This window comes from Erinaceus europaeus, chromosome 7 (genome assembly GCF_950295315.1).
Source record: "Erinaceus europaeus chromosome 7, mEriEur2.1, whole genome shotgun sequence".
In the NCBI taxonomy this organism is placed as follows: domain Eukaryota; kingdom Metazoa; phylum Chordata; class Mammalia; order Eulipotyphla; family Erinaceidae; genus Erinaceus; species Erinaceus europaeus.
Genome location: NC_080168.1, coordinates 109,027,865 through 109,043,819, shown reverse-complemented (window position 1 = coordinate 109,043,819; position 15,955 = coordinate 109,027,865). Strand labels below are relative to the sequence as shown.

At 35.0% G+C, this 15,955-nt stretch overlaps 2 protein-coding genes across 2 annotated transcripts; both read left to right on the top strand.

Annotated features, from left to right (window-relative positions):
- The first annotated feature begins 3,503 nt into the window (after positions 1-3,503).
- On the top strand, positions 3,504-4,463 carry LOC103109098 (olfactory receptor 6C2-like). The gene has a single exon (XM_007518104.2). The coding sequence runs from the start codon at positions 3,516-3,518 to the stop codon at positions 4,461-4,463; it is 948 nt and encodes a 315-aa protein (XP_007518166.1). The 5' UTR covers positions 3,504-3,515.
- Positions 4,464-12,957: 8,494 nt separating this feature from the next.
- Positions 12,958-13,893, top strand: LOC132539312 (olfactory receptor 6C2-like). The gene has a single exon (XM_060193469.1). The coding sequence runs from the start codon at positions 12,958-12,960 to the stop codon at positions 13,891-13,893; it is 936 nt and encodes a 311-aa protein (XP_060049452.1).
- Positions 13,894-15,955: the final 2,062 nt, after the last annotated feature.

The window sequence follows — 15,955 nt, the reverse complement described above, 5'->3', positions numbered from 1 at the left end:
ACTCTCATTCCTGAGATTTAATTCTGGAGCTTACGCACACAATCAAAGCTAGTACTGCACTATCTCAGTTTTATGAAAGAACATCACAAAACTGCCCAAACACATTGAAACTGTCAGCACAAATTTTAGGGAAATGTCTATTGAGTGGGGCAAGTATTGATTCAGTCTGAAGATATCTGAGAAGCTGGTTGTATAATGTTTAATTTTTGTTAGCTAAGAAAAAAACATAGGGCATAATGCTATAAATTTGGAACATCAAAGTCCCCAATATCTCATTGTAATATTCTACAGAAGATGAATTAAGAAAAGAAAGCAGCATTACAACTTACAACTAAGTAATAGTCTTATTAGAAAATGAAGCAGTAAGTTAATATTTTTTCAGTAGTACAGTAATGAACAGAATCACAGAGTTGCCTCTCCATGATAAGACTTTACTTAACAAAAAAAATATGAAAAATAATTAAATATGAGAACCTGATATCTTGACAATTTTATTATATAAACCACTATAAGTACAATGTAATTTCAGGTGGAAATTTTTCTTAGCTTTTTAGATATTTTGAATATATGTGAAACTGTGTTACTATAGACATTGTCACAACAAAAACATCACTGTAATATCAAAATAATGCCTATTCTCAAGGTTGTGTTGAAAGAGGAGTAAAATGGTTTCTTTGAAAGACACTCAACCCATATATGAGAGTTTCATTAGATTCTAAGATGAACAAATATTTAAAGACAAATTACTAAATATCTCTATCTCAAATGGAAGTGGGAGTTGGGAAATACAAATGAATAGACAGCACCAGATTTTTAAAAACGATCTAGATATATAATCCATATAATATGTTTTATTAGTAAGTGATCAAATCTATTAATTTGATTATAAAAACTAAAGGAAAGACATTTTTTTTCCACCTCCAGGTTTATCGCTGGGGCTCATTGCCTGCACCATGAATGCACTGCTCCTGGTGGCCATTTTTTTTCCGTTGTTGTCTTTGCTGATGTCGTTGGAGAAACAAAGAGAAATTGAGAGAAGAGGGGAAGACAGAGAGGGGGAGAGAAAGGCACCTACTGATCTGCTTCACCTTATGTGAAGTGAGCCCCCTGCAGCTGGGGAACTGGGGTCTCAAACCCAGATCCTTGAGCTGGTTCTTGGCTTCGCACTATACGCACTTAACCTGATGTGTCACCTTCCGGCCCCCAACAGTGGGCATTTTAATAAACAAGGTGGATTTAACTGTATTCCTGAAATCCTTCATGAAGAGCAATTATTTTTTTAGAAATTAAGAATTGACGATTTGAGGGACCAGGAGATAGCACATCTGGTTAAACCCAAACATTACAGTGCACAAGAACCTGGGTTCGATAGCCTTTGGTCCCCACCTGCAGGGGGAAACTTCACGAGTGATGAAGTAGGGCTGAAGATATCTTCTGTTTCTTTTCCTACCTATCTCCCCATCCCTTCTCAGTATCTCTCAGTCTCTGTATAATACATAAATAAATAAAATTTTAAAAAGAAACTTTAAACAAGAAAAACAATAATTAAAGATTTGAGAAAATATCTAAAGAACATACTTGCTTAGTCAAAGAAATTAAGAATAGAGTTTGAGAAGTATAAGCATAGTAGAGACCAGAAGGGAAAAAGAAACACTCAGGTATTATAAATAAAAATCTATAAGCAATATATACTCTGGAGTTAAGGTAAACTACAAAAACATTATCAGTAGTGAACCAGGAAGAAAGCTTAGGCTCTTAAAGCACCAAATTGCATCCCTGAGGCTGCAGAGACCACAAGTTCAGTCCCAAGCACCACCTTTGCCTAAAGCTGAACAGCACTATCATTCTCATTCTCCATTTCTCCTCTCTTACTCTCTTTTTTCTCATAATAAATAAAATAAATCTTAAATGCACTGTGAATATTGTATGATCCTATGTACACTAAAAAATCTATTTTATACTAGATAATAGATACATTTGATAACCTTTGTCAAAAACTATTTCATTAGAATTTGAGGGATCAAAATATGATCACACTACAGAAAGTGATTGGATGGGAAATAACAAAATCAACTGTGGGCCAGGATGTTGAAAATGTAAGCATGCGTATGTTTGCTATTATTAGCTAGGCACTTTTCTGTTTCATATAGAGAGAGACATATTTCAAAAGTAAAATATAAAGAATACCATTGTTATTTCTATTTCATAAATGACAAAACTGAATCATCATTAGAAAAAGCTTAAATCTGACATTGTAAATGACATTGTAGCAAAATATCAATTTAAAGTCAAAAACTGTGGTCCGGGAGGTGGCGCAGTGATAAATCTTTGGCCTCTCAAGCACGAGATCCTGAATTTGATCCCCGGCAGCACATGTGCCAGAGTGATGTCGGGTTCTTTCTCTCTCTCCTATCATTCTCATTAATAAATAAATAAATAATGTTTTTTTAAAATAATAAAAATTAAGTCAAAAACCATTATGATGACTTTATACAATCGGTGAGCAGGGATGGTGAAAACGTAAGCATATATATGTCCATTATTATGAGCTTGGCACTTTCCTGTTTCAAATATATGTAGACTTAAACTTTTAAAAATAAAATATAAAAAATATCACTGTTAGTCCCATTTTATCAGTAACCAAGTTACAGTGAAAAACATTATGGAGTTTACAAAGATTAAGCGTTGACTCTAAAATACAGCTTTAGTTGGCAGTAAGATATAACTAAATGAGTAATTCCAATCCATTGTACAAGTAAAGATGAGTTGGTCAGAAAAAAAATGGTGGGAAAAAGACTCATAGCTGGAATAATGTTGTATAATCAGATTTTCTTTTTATTTTCTCTTTTAAATATTATTAGTAATTTAATATTGATTTACAAAATTATGAGTTAACAGGGGTACAACTCTGCACTGTTCCCACTACCAGAGTTCTGGGTCCCCAATTCCTCCATTGTAAGCTATATTCTCCTAAGGTTGCAAATATGGGTTAACTATTATTTCTACAACTATCTGGTTATATTTGTAAATATTTGCCCATTTTTTCCCCTATAGTCTCATCTTGCTTTCCAAGTCACACCTATTACTGCATCCAAATATCCCTACCTTTTTCCTTTTCTCTCTCTGGGTCCTGATGGAGTTAAGAGCCCTCTGGTTATGTCGCCCCTATCATTTCTCCCCCCACTGGGAGTATGAACCAAAATTGTTTTGTGGATGCAGAAGGTGGGAGTTCTGGCTCACGTAACTTTGCTTCTCTGCTGGACATGTGCATTGGCAAGTCAATGTCCCAGCTTCTTTCTATCTGTATAATCTGATTTTCTAAACTATCTCTTGAAATTACCAAAGCATACTACTATGGAATTTAGTAATACTTATAGCCATTTCTTAATTTGCAAATTAATGGTTTCACATAGTTTGTTGAGCACTTAACTTCTCATTATGTGACCATAACATTTCATTCTTATATCAAATGTCTTTGAATTCCAAATGCAGATTAAATAGAAGTTAAGTCAGTAATGAAAAACCATACAGTAACAACTTTTATCCTCCTGGGACTGACTGATGATCCACAGTTGAAGATCATGATTTTCGTCTTTCTATTTCTCACCTACTTGCTGAGCATAACTGGAAACCTCACGATCATTTCCCTTGCTTTCATAGATTCTCACCTTAAAACTGCCATGTACTTTTTCCTGCAAAATTTCTCTCTTTTAGAAATCTCATTTACAACAGCTTGTATCCCCAAATATTTGTACAATATCTCATCAGGAGACAAGACAATCTCATACAACAACTGTGTCATTCAAGTTTTTTTTACTGACCTCTTCGGTGCTACAGAATTCTTTCTCCTGGCTGCCATGTCCTATGACCGATATGTAGCCATCTGCAAACCCCTGCATTACATGACTATCATGAACTATGGGACCTGTAGAAGACTCATCCTTTGGTGCTGGGTGGCTGGCTTGCTGATCTTATTTCCTCCAGTTAGTCTGGGCCTCAATCTTGAATTCTGTGACTCCAATGTTATTGATCATTTTCTCTGTGATGCACCTCCACTCCTGAAGATCTCATGCTCAGAAACATGGCTCATAGAGAAGATCATTATAATCTGTGCTGTGTTGACCTTTATCATGACCTTGTTATGTGTAGTTCTATCTTACATGTATATCCTCAAGACCATTCTACAATTTCCCTCTGCCCAGCAAAGAAAAAAGGCATTTTCCACCTGTTCTTCCCACATGATTGTGGTTTCTATCACCTATGGAAGCTGCATTTTCATCTATGTTAAACCTTCATCAAAAGAATCAGTGGCTATTAATAAAGGTGTGGCAGTGCTTACCACTTCCATAGCTCCTATGTTGAACCCCTTCATTTACACCTTGAGAAACAAGCAAGTGAAACAAGCTTTTAAGGACACAATCAAAAGAGTTGCATTATTCTTGAAGAAACAAGGGAATCGTTAGTGTGGCAAAATCAAAATTGAAAAAAAATAGATGAGACATGCTTAAATTCTCTGTTTAAGTTTTTACTACGTTTGCTCTTGAAAAGGAAACTATATTTGGATTACATTTCTCTAGAATAAACTATAAAATATTTCCAGAAGGAAATAAGAATGATTTCCCATTTAACCAAATATTATGCATAACAGAAGCAATGAATTCTGGTCAATATTTTGGCTTTAGTTATTGCGCTTATTGTCTGTACCAACTCAAAATTTGAATGTCTTTTCATTCTGTGCATCATCCTAAGGTACTATCCTTTTTTTAATATCAAATGTTAAGCCAGGAGAGGAGGATGGTTAGAGGGAAATTGGTTTATCTTTAAAATGAGATTTAAATCTTTAATAAAACAAGATGTTTGTCCATCTTTATGTCCTGTTGACAATGTTTATAGCAGCTAATGCGTATAGCCAGACACTGATTATCTTATTATGTGTAATAATAAATTAAAAGGTTGTTTTGTCTTTTATTTTTATAAGACTTTTAAAATATCTTATTTAATTGTATTTTAATGAATAGGAATCAAGAGAGGAAGGGGATATAGAGAAGACAATAGAAAGACAGTCAACTACATCCCTCCTTCACCACTTGTGAAGCTCTCCCCCTGTAGATGAGGACCTGGGGCTTGATACTAGGTCCTTGCACATGGTAATGGTACTCACTGCCTGATCACAAAAGATATTTTATCTTGATCCAAAAGATATCATCAGCAAGAGAGCAGCACTCTTTCTTATTGGCACCAGATCCAATCCCCAGTTTTATCATAAGCCAGAGAAAAGAAGTGCTCTAGCTTAAAAAAAAAAAAAAAAAAGATGCTTAATTTTATCTTTACTTCACAGATATGTAAATGGAAGCTCATCAGAGTTATTGATGGTTAGAACTAAAATCATGATGTAAATTCATCTCTATGTGCTTACAAAGTCTAATGCTCTAGTGATGGATATTAAATGTTAGAATGCCCTCAAGGTATAATTTAGGAAAAGTTATCAATTTATGAAATGTGAAGTTGTTAAAGAAAATATGGATAACGTGTCATTTCACATAAGCAGACAAAAAATATAAGATACATCTATTAAATAATAAATTATTTATATTTAATATGATTTCACAATAAAGGAGAACTTATACTTTAACATAGAACAACAAAAAGCGAAAGGACTGAGACAAACACACTTATGAAGGGGACTAGGGTGATGGGAACAGTATAACAGTTATGCAAAAGACTTTCCTGCCTGAAGCTCCAACCTCCCAGGTTCATTCCCTCACACACAGCCATAAGCCTGAGTTGAGCAGTGCAATGGGGGGAGTGGGGGGTGGGCGGGGAGGAGTTAACAGGAAACTGGGATTATTTGTGAACTGGTATGTGACATTGAATGTATGACTGCAATGATTATGAATGCTGTCAGACAATACCCCATGAAACCAAAACAGTGCCACCAACTAAAATCAATTATATTTAATACATAACTTAACTTTAAATACCAAGCCACCTTGAGCCTCAGATGCTCCTTTTATCAGTTTTTTTATTTACCTGCTCTGCCCTAATAATTTCCCAAAGTTGTTCTATGACTTAGGTTTCTTGATCAGTAAGCTGTGGTTTCTGAGATCACAGACTCATTCTCATGATTCCTACTAAGGTATTGGAGCCTTCATTTTATTAAGATCACTGTATTTTATTTTCACATAGCTCTGCTCTAATAAGTGAATTCTTCTGCTCTTCACATCATTCTTCTTACAAATACCTACATGATAACCTTTGCAATTGCTACCTATTTCCAAACTGCACTCTCTTCTATTTCCTTGGAGTATTTATAAATAAATAATCAGTTGACTGGATTTCCATTGATCAATTCTTACTTGAGTTCAGTAATGAAATTCTTGGGGCTGGGTAGAGATATAATCAGTTGAGCCTATCAATTACAACACACAGGGAACTTCCCTTTCCCTCTAGATTTTCCTGTCTCTGTCTAATAAATAAATTAATAACTTATTTTTGATTAGTATTTTAATATTGATTTACAAAATTTTATTTTATTTATTTATTTATTACTTATTTTATTTAAGAAAGGATTAATTAACAAAACCATAAGATAGGAGGGGTATAACTCCACACAATTCCCACTACCCAATCTCCATAACCCACCCCCTCCCCTGATAGCTTTCCCATTCTCTATCCCTCTGGGAGCATGGACCCAGGGTCATTGAGGGTTGCAGAAGGTAGAAGGTCTGGCTTCTGTAATTCCTTCCCCGCTGAACATGGGCGTTGACTGGTCGGTCCATACTCCCAGTCTGCCTCTCTCTTTCCCTAGTAGGGTGTGTCTCTGGGGAAGCTGAGCTCCAGGACACATTGGTGGGATCTTCAATCCAGGGAAGCCTGGCCAGCATCCTGGTGGCATCTGGAACCTGGTGATTGAAAAGAGAGTTAACATATGAGGCCAAATTGTTGAGCAATCATGGGCCCAAATCTTGGAATAGTGGAGAGGAAATGTTAGGGAGGTACTCACTGCAAACTCTAGTGTACTTCTGCTTTCAGGTATATATTTTGCAGTAGTTTATGGATACGTGTGAAGATATGCTCTCTCTCACAGAAACTTGTGTATATCTAGGTTATGGGACTTTGTTAGAAAGTGAACCACCTGAGATGAAATTAGAGTGTACTATAAAAGGAAAGGCCTCACCCGAGTAATGAAGCTGAAGGGTTGTCATTCCACATGTGAAGTCTCTGGACACAGTCTGAGGTGAAGCATGTTGAGGTGGCAATCATTGCGTTGGTTAGGTTGTGATCGGCGGATGCAATATTATTTGGTATGGATTGGGAGAGGCATACAGGAAAGTGCGCCCTTTCCAAGGGTTCCAGGACTGGGGGAAGTAGGGACTCTATAGTGGAGATGTGAGGTTCCTGCTGTCTTAGGGTTCAAAAAGACAATCAATAGTTAATGTTATCATCACATCATTTGGTAATTGGGTTAACTTTGAAAAGTCCTTTTGTTATGGTTTGCTGTACAGTACCCAGTATCTTGTATATAGCTGTGCTATTGGATGCTTCTAATCTACTTGGTCTAGGCTTATGACAGAGTCCGCATATCAAATACACAGCCTATATATTAAAAAGATTCAGTTTGTGTTTTAAAAAACTTTGAGACATACAATTTACAAAATTTTAAGGTAACGTGTATAATTCCACACCATTCCCATGACTAGAGTTCTATGTCCTTATTCCTTCTGTTGGAAACTGCATTATTTCTTCCAAGATCACAGATATGTGTTGATTATTTCTATAACTACATGAAAAATATTGAACACAAAATGAGACGAGTGTAGACAAAGGAAAATGTTAATGTAGTAGCCTGGGGGGGAGGGAGGGTGAGAGCCCCTAGATTATCTAAGTGGGCCCCAATAAATTCACAAGAAAACAAAAAATAAATAACTGAAAAAAACTTAGCAGTATGAGAAGTAAGAAGAAAACAAAAGGACAGCAATATACAAGGAAAAAATTAGAAGCCAAAGAATGCAGTGGCTAGGATAGGGATTAGAGAAGGGGGCTAAGAGGAAGGCTAGAGAATGAAGGTGAAATTCTCTCCAAAATACCAAAGCAGAAGAAATAAATCCCTGACAACTTGGTTTTTAGACTTCTGAACTCAAAGAATTGCAAGAGACTATATCCTTTTTTTTTTTTTTAGTTTTCCTTTCCTTTTTAAAAAATTTCTTTATTGGGGGATTAATGTTTTACATTTGACAGTAAATACAATAGTTTGTACATGCATAACATTTCTAGATTTTCCACATAACAATACAACCCCCACTAGGTCCTCTGTCATACTTTTTGGACCTGTACTCTCCCCCCACCCACACCAGTCTTTCACTTTGGTGCAATACACCAACTCCAGTTCACATTCTACTTGTGTTTTCTCTTCTGACCTTGTTGTCTTAACTTCTGCCTGAGAGTGAGATCATCCCATATTCAACCCCTATTTCTGACTTATTTCACTTAACATGATTTCTTCAAGCTCCATCCAAGATAGGCTGAAAATGTGAAGTCACCATTTTTAATAGCTGAGTAGTATTCCATTGTGTATATATACCACAACTTACTCAACCATTCATCTGTTGTAGGACACCTGGGTTGCTTCCAGGCTTTGGCTATTAAAAATTGAGTTGCTCTGAACACAGGTATACACAGATCTTTTTGAATGGGTGTACTGGGTTCCTTAGGATATATTCCCAGGAGAGGAATTGAAGGATCATAGGGTAGGTCCATTTCTAGGCTTCTGAGAGTTCTCCAGACAGCTCTCCACATTTTGGGACTATTACTAATCTTTTGTTTATTGTTAAATGTTAGTTGTAATTTGTTTCTATAGTAATTGGAGCTTAATACACTAAAAAATACAAACACATTTATGCTAAAATTTGGAGCAGAGGAGATAGCATAGTAGTTATGCAAAAAGGCTTTCCTGGCTGAGGCTCTGAAGTCACAGACTCAATTCCCCCATACCACCATAAACCAGAGGTGAGCAGTGCTATGGAAAATAGGATAAGATAAGATAAAATAAAAATAAGATAAGATGATAAGAGCAAACATGCCAGAATTGTTGTATAACACATCTGGATTGAATTCAGCTAAATTCTTGACACAGAACTCAAATTGGACCCTCAGATGTATTTCCTCTTCATCACCTTCTATACAAACATTTTTGTGAAAGAATGCAGTTAAAATAGTTAATAAAATGAGGGAGTCGGGCAGGAGCACAGTGGGTTAAGTGCACGTGGCGCCAGCATAAGGATCCCAGTTCAAGCCCTCGTCTCCCTGCCTGCAGGGGAGTCCCTTCACAAGCAGTGAAGCAGGTCTGCAGGTGTCTATCTTTCTCTCCCCCTCTCTGTCTTCCCCTCCTCTCTCCATTTCTTTCTGTCCTACCCAACAACAATGACATCAATAACAACAATAATAACTACAACAATAAAACAACAAGGGCAAAAAAAGGGAATAAATAAATATAAAAAATAATAAAAAGAAAATGATATATAATAAACTAAAACTTCATAGGCTTAGCTAATTTAACATGATTCCTTGATGTTCCATGCAAAATGAGGCAAAGCAGATAACTTCATTATTGTTAACGACTAGATAGTAATCCTTTAAAGATATCTGTGTATTGCACCAAAACAAAGGACACTGGGGAAAGAGGAACAGGGATGGAGTGAAAGGATGCTGGGATCATGATGCCTAATGGTGGAAAGGACCAACTTTGAAAGAGAGAGTCTTTCTCAGAGGCCTTATAACAAGGAGATGTAATAAATTTGTTTCTTTAGGATCTTCCCATACAATATGTCTCAGTTTATGCAGTGTGAGAGTAAAAGAAAGTTAATCTTTTGTTTTACAACTAAATTTTTCTCTTATCCTATTGGTCTTTATTGACTACTATACTCTCTTGTCTCCAAAGACATTGTCTCCAAAGAAGTCATAGTTAAGATAATTTTATCTCAAATTTTAAGAATCATTAGTGAATCTCACCTTGGGTCATGAGGGACTCATTGTTTATTCAAACATCAAGTAAAAGAACTCACAACCCTGAGATATGAGTAGCAACTTTTCCTGAAGCTAGAGATTAGTTAATTAATATATATATATATATATATATATATATATATGTTTCTTGATTTTTGATGAGGAGTTATAATACTACAGTAATTTGTTCTATTAACTGAAAGTAGATATTCCAGAGCATTACGCTTCTTGGAGTTACTTTTATGGATATGACAGAGGATTCATAAGCAAAATTGGTCATACATATATGGAAAAATATTCATCCCAACTACTTTTTTTAATTTATAAATTAAAAAACAAAATCTCATGTAATTCTACAACCAATAGAAACTATGACTGACAATCATAATGGTAAGTTGAGATGTAATTTGTCATTTTAACTATATTTTCTTTTATGTGACTAAGTTCTCTTGTGCTCTAGAAAAATAGTTCACTAATTTTTTTAGCTGGAAATGTAAATAACAAATTTAGTGAGAATTGTAAAGATACTTATTTATCTATTATTTGCAATTGTAAGAACCAGAACATCACTGTAGCACATGTGACACTGACCATCGAACCAGGGGACTCAAGCTTACAAGTCCAGTGTTCTATTTATTGCACCATGTACCAGGCCACTATGATGAAATTTTAATAAATTCTTTTGTTTCTTTAAAACATGGGATTTCTCTAGACATTAAGTTTTATTTGATACAGATATATATATATATATATATATATACACAAACGTACACTCAGATGTGTTTAAATATGATTTTTAATTTTTTTGTATATTTATTTTTTCCCTTTTGTTGCCCTTGTTGTTTTTATTGTTGTTGTAGTTACTGTTGTTACTGATGTCATCATTATTAGGACAGAGAGAAATGGAGAGAGGAAGGGAAGACAGAGAGGGGGAGAGAAAGATAGACACGTGCAGACCTGCTTCACCACCTGTGAAGCAACTCCGCTGCAGGTGGGGAGCCAGGGGCTTGAACCAGGATCCTTACACCGGTCCTTGTGCTTTGCGCCACGTGCACTTAACCCACTGCGCTACCGCCAGACTCCCTCAATGTGATTTTTAAAGCACTAGTTACTATGTAAAAGGAGCCAGGCTTGAGCCCCCGTCCCCACCTGCAGGGAAGAAGCTATGTGAGTGGTGTAGAAGTGCTGGAAGTATGTCTCTATTGTGCTCTCTCTCTTCCTCACTCTCACCCTGTTACTCTCTGTCTCTATCATAATAAGTATTTAAAGAAAATTTTATTGTTATCCATAAGTCAACTTCATTGTAACTTTATATCATAAAATAAAATATATACTTATATACTTGTGTAAGAATACTCTTCAATTTCTCAGAAGGACACACTGCCTAAAGTTATATGATCATGAGAAATACCAGTCCCAATTTCAAATACATCTTTGAAAGTAAATAAACAAAATTTGTCTCCCTTTACCTCCCCCCTCTCTGTCTCCCCTTCCTCTCTTTCAGTTTCTCTCCATCCTATCTAATAAAGGAATAGGGGGGAAATGGCAGCTGGGAACAGTGGATTCATAGCACAGGCACCAAGCCCCAGTGATACCCTGGTATGTATGTATATATATATATATATATAACAGTACATATGCATCATATACATTATAAACCAGTGCTATTTCACTTTTCAAAGTATTTGAGCTCCTACAAATACAAATAATTGCCACTACCTTAAAGCAATCAATGAAAGCACTAGTAATACAAATGCAGAATACAAAGTTCATCTCCCCTAGATTTGCTATCTCGCACACTCTCAATGACAAAATTGCATCAACAGGATTGCTTTGAAGGTAAAACAGAAGACTATTTTTCGCTTTTTATCCAGAGCTATGCACAAAAGTAGAAAAGGCATCTTCTTTGAAAGTAATAGGTATTCAACAACAGATTCCAATATGAAAAAAATTTTAACAAAGTTAATATCAAAGTGTTTTGAATTAGAAGTTCAAATAGAAAGGAAAAATAGCTTTGTAGGCAGCTGGTTGAAGAACATGCTACACTATAGGTAATTTCAAATAGAAGCATTTTTTGAGCTTCTAGGCTGTGCTAAGTGTATGGGCTATCTTATTAAAAACGACACAAATTTCATGATTTCTGCAGGAGACTATTGTTTCTAAACTATTAATGAGGTAATATGCACTATTCCCTATAGGGGCACAGAGACAATCTAGAGATAGCAGACTTACGGGACAGAATACTTCCCAGGAGGCTTAAAAATAAATTTGAAAGCCAATGGAAGAATGAAAATTACTCAACTGAGTTAAAACAAAACACAGATGTTGTGAACATTGATCAGCTCTGGCTTCTAGTAGTGCAGGGGATTGAGACTGGGACCTTACAGCCTCAGGCATGACAGTCTTTTTGCATTACCATGATGCTATCTACCCCTGTCTGAAAAATGTTTACTAAAATGCATTCCACACGGAATGTGCTCAATAAACACAGTCTATAATCTTTATTGAAAGGAGCATATCAGGGGAAGGAAAAAGAAAGCAGGACAATATTGTCAATTTTATTTGTGACACAGTAAATTGTAACCCAGGTGAAATATTCAAATGCAATTGGAGAGCTAGAAAGTCTTTGCCAAATAAAGATACACGTTAGGTACTGCTCATCTGACATATTTCAAAGAATAAGACCTGGTATAGAGAAGATACTAATGTGATGAGAAGTGAAGATAGTTGAAAACACTAGCAAATCAATAAAAATGATCAAAGAAGGGTGTAATCTTTTGAATATTTGAAACCCACAGGAGACCAAAGTAATCCCATAAAGTATACACGTGAAGCATAAATATTTTCAAAGCATAAATACTTTCAAAAAATCTGACTATAACTGATCTCACACTTTTAATCTATAACAAAATGTCTCATTGTTACATGCAGATTTAACAGAAGCCGGGGTGAGCGATGAGAAACAACACAGTAACAACCTTCGTTCTACTGGGACTGACCAATGATCCTCATTTGCAAGTTGTTGTTTTCATCTTTCTCCTTCTCACCTACATGCTGAGCATAACTGGGAACCTGACTATCATCTCCCTCATCTTGTTGGATTCCCATCTTAAAACTGCCATGTACTATTTCTTACAAAATTTCTCCTTTTTGGAGATATCATTCACATCTGCTTGCATCCCTAGATACTTATATAATATAGCAACAGGTGATAGTACCATTACTTACAATGCCTGTGCCAGCCAAGTATTTTTTACTGACTTCTTTGGTGTAACTGAATTTTTCCTGCTGGCTGCCATGTCCTATGACCGCTATGTGGCCATTTGCAAACCCCTGCACTATGTGACTATCATGAGTAGCATAGTTTGTAGAAGACTTGTCTTTTGTTGTTGGGTAGCTGGTCTATTTATTATAGCTCCCCCCCTTATCCTAGGTTTAAATCTGGTATTTTGTGATTCTAATATCATTGACCATTTTATCTGTGATGCATCTCCCCTTCTGAAAATCTCTTGCTCAGAAACTTGGTTCATGGAGCAGACTGTTATAATCTGTGCTGTGCTGACCTTCCTTATGACACTTCTGTGTGTGGTTCTGTCCTACATTTATATCATCAAGACCATTTTAAAATTCCCTTCTGCCCAGCAAAAGAAAAAAGCATTTTCCACTTGTTCTTCTCACATGATTGTGGTCTCCATAAGCTATGGCAGTTGCATCTTCATCTATATTAAACCTTCTGCAAAGGAATCAGTAGCTATTAACAAGGGTGTGATGGTGCTCACCACTTCCATAGCTCCAGCACTGAACCCCTTCATTTACACACTGAGGAACAAGCAAGTTAAACAAGCCTTTAGTAACTGGGTGAAAATAATCATGATGATTTCCAAGAAATGAAAGGAAAATGAAGTCAAATTCACAAGAATGATAAACTTGTCAAATCCTCTAATTAATCTAGGTTAATTTATTCAATATGTTTTCATTCTCCCTGGTCTAGTGACATGTTCCTTTCATACCTTGTTAAGTCCTTTCCAAACCAGGATTTAGGTAACATTTTTGATTCCTGAAACACCTGCAAATTGAGATAACCAGAAAGTAAAATTAAAGCAAAAGTTTATCTACAAATTGGGAAGAAAATCTGTTAATACATTTTACACTTTTAAGCAAAAGTGTAGTTGTCATTGTTTCCTCCAGTTCAAATATTTCAGAAGATTAATTCACTAATTCACTTAGCAATGTATACTGGATGCTTCTTTTAGTGAAGATGATGTTTTAGACATTGAAAACAGAATAAAGAACAAATTAAAAAACCTATAATATATATTATAACATTATCTATATTATAGGTTATAATATTATATATTATTATATTATAACCTACTATATAGATAAATTATATTTAAATTACAAAAGAACATCTATAACTAGAACTTAGAAATTACAAGAATTAAATATACATTCCATGATAATAATAAAAATTTAGCTATTATTTGTAAGCCTTTTACAAACCATACACAGTAATTTAAATAGAAGATGGTAAAAGTAAATAAATAAATAGCTATTTTAATATTTTGGTATTAAATATTGTCCATATATATACATATATACTTAGATACTAACAGAAGACATTTCTAAAATAGACAAACACATTCAAGAAACATGGTAAGGTAAAAGAAAGCAATAAGATAAAAATAGCTCAGTATGTGAGAATCTCTGAAAGAGTAGTTTTCAAAAGTATTTATTTTACTTTTGAAATTTACATTATATAAAACTATACATAAAGATATTTATTTTATACATATGACAAAAAGCTATGTTCCAAAAACAATACATGTTTATACATTATCTCAAAATAAATAATTTCCTCAAAAAAAATAATACATTTCCTCAAAAAAAAAAACCTCAGAAATTATTTCTCCACCCACTTCAGTGTAGAAAATTTGAGCCTGCATTGATGCTTGTTCTTATGACTAGTTTTTCATTTTCTTCCTCTTTCTCTCTCTGAAAACACTGTTATTATGTTTCCTTATCTCTTTTCCTTCTGAATTTCAGATCCTTTTGGATCCTCAAAAATCATATGTATATTGACCCAACAGAGTAATTTCTATATGCGTATAATATAATGAAATCAGGGTCTCAAAAAGAAAAAAATTTTCCACTCGAAAACTTATTGCAGAAATATTCACAATAACAACAAGGTGCAAACAACCTAAATGCCACTTGACTTGTGAATGAATTAAGAAAATTTGTTATAGATGCCAAATGTGATACCATTCCATTTTTCAGAAGAAGAAAATCCACAGTATACAACATTCTGGCATTAGTGACATTATTTTAAATTGAATAAGCTCAAAAAATAAGTATTTCATGATTCCATTTACATCATGTAACAGAAATAGTCAAATTCATAGAAACAAAGATCAGAATTGTGGTTACCTGGAGCTGGAAGAAGGGAGAAATGAGAAATTAATAATAAGCAGAAATAAAGTTTTAATTATTGTGAATGACCTATTGCAGGCTTTTTTACACAACTGTGCATATAATAAGCAATAATATGAAGTACACTTACAAGTTTTATAGTAGTTCATTCTTTTTTAATATTCATTTATTATTTATTCCCTTTTGTTGCCCTTGTTATTTTATTGTTGTAGCTATAATTGATGTCGTTGCTGTTGGATAGGGCAGAGAGAAATGGAGAGAGGAGGGGAAGACAGAGGGGGGAGAGAAAGAGCCACCTGCAGACCTACTTCACCACTTGTGAAGTGACTCCCCTGCAGGTGGGGAGCTGGCGGCTCAAAACAGGATCCTTATGCTGGTCCTTGCGCTTTGCACCACATGCGCTTAACCAGCTGTGTTACCACCCGACTCCCAGTAGTTCATTCTTAGAACATCCAATCCATGACTAAGCTACACTAGAAAATTTCATTCATTCATTCATTCATTCGACAAATAGTTATTG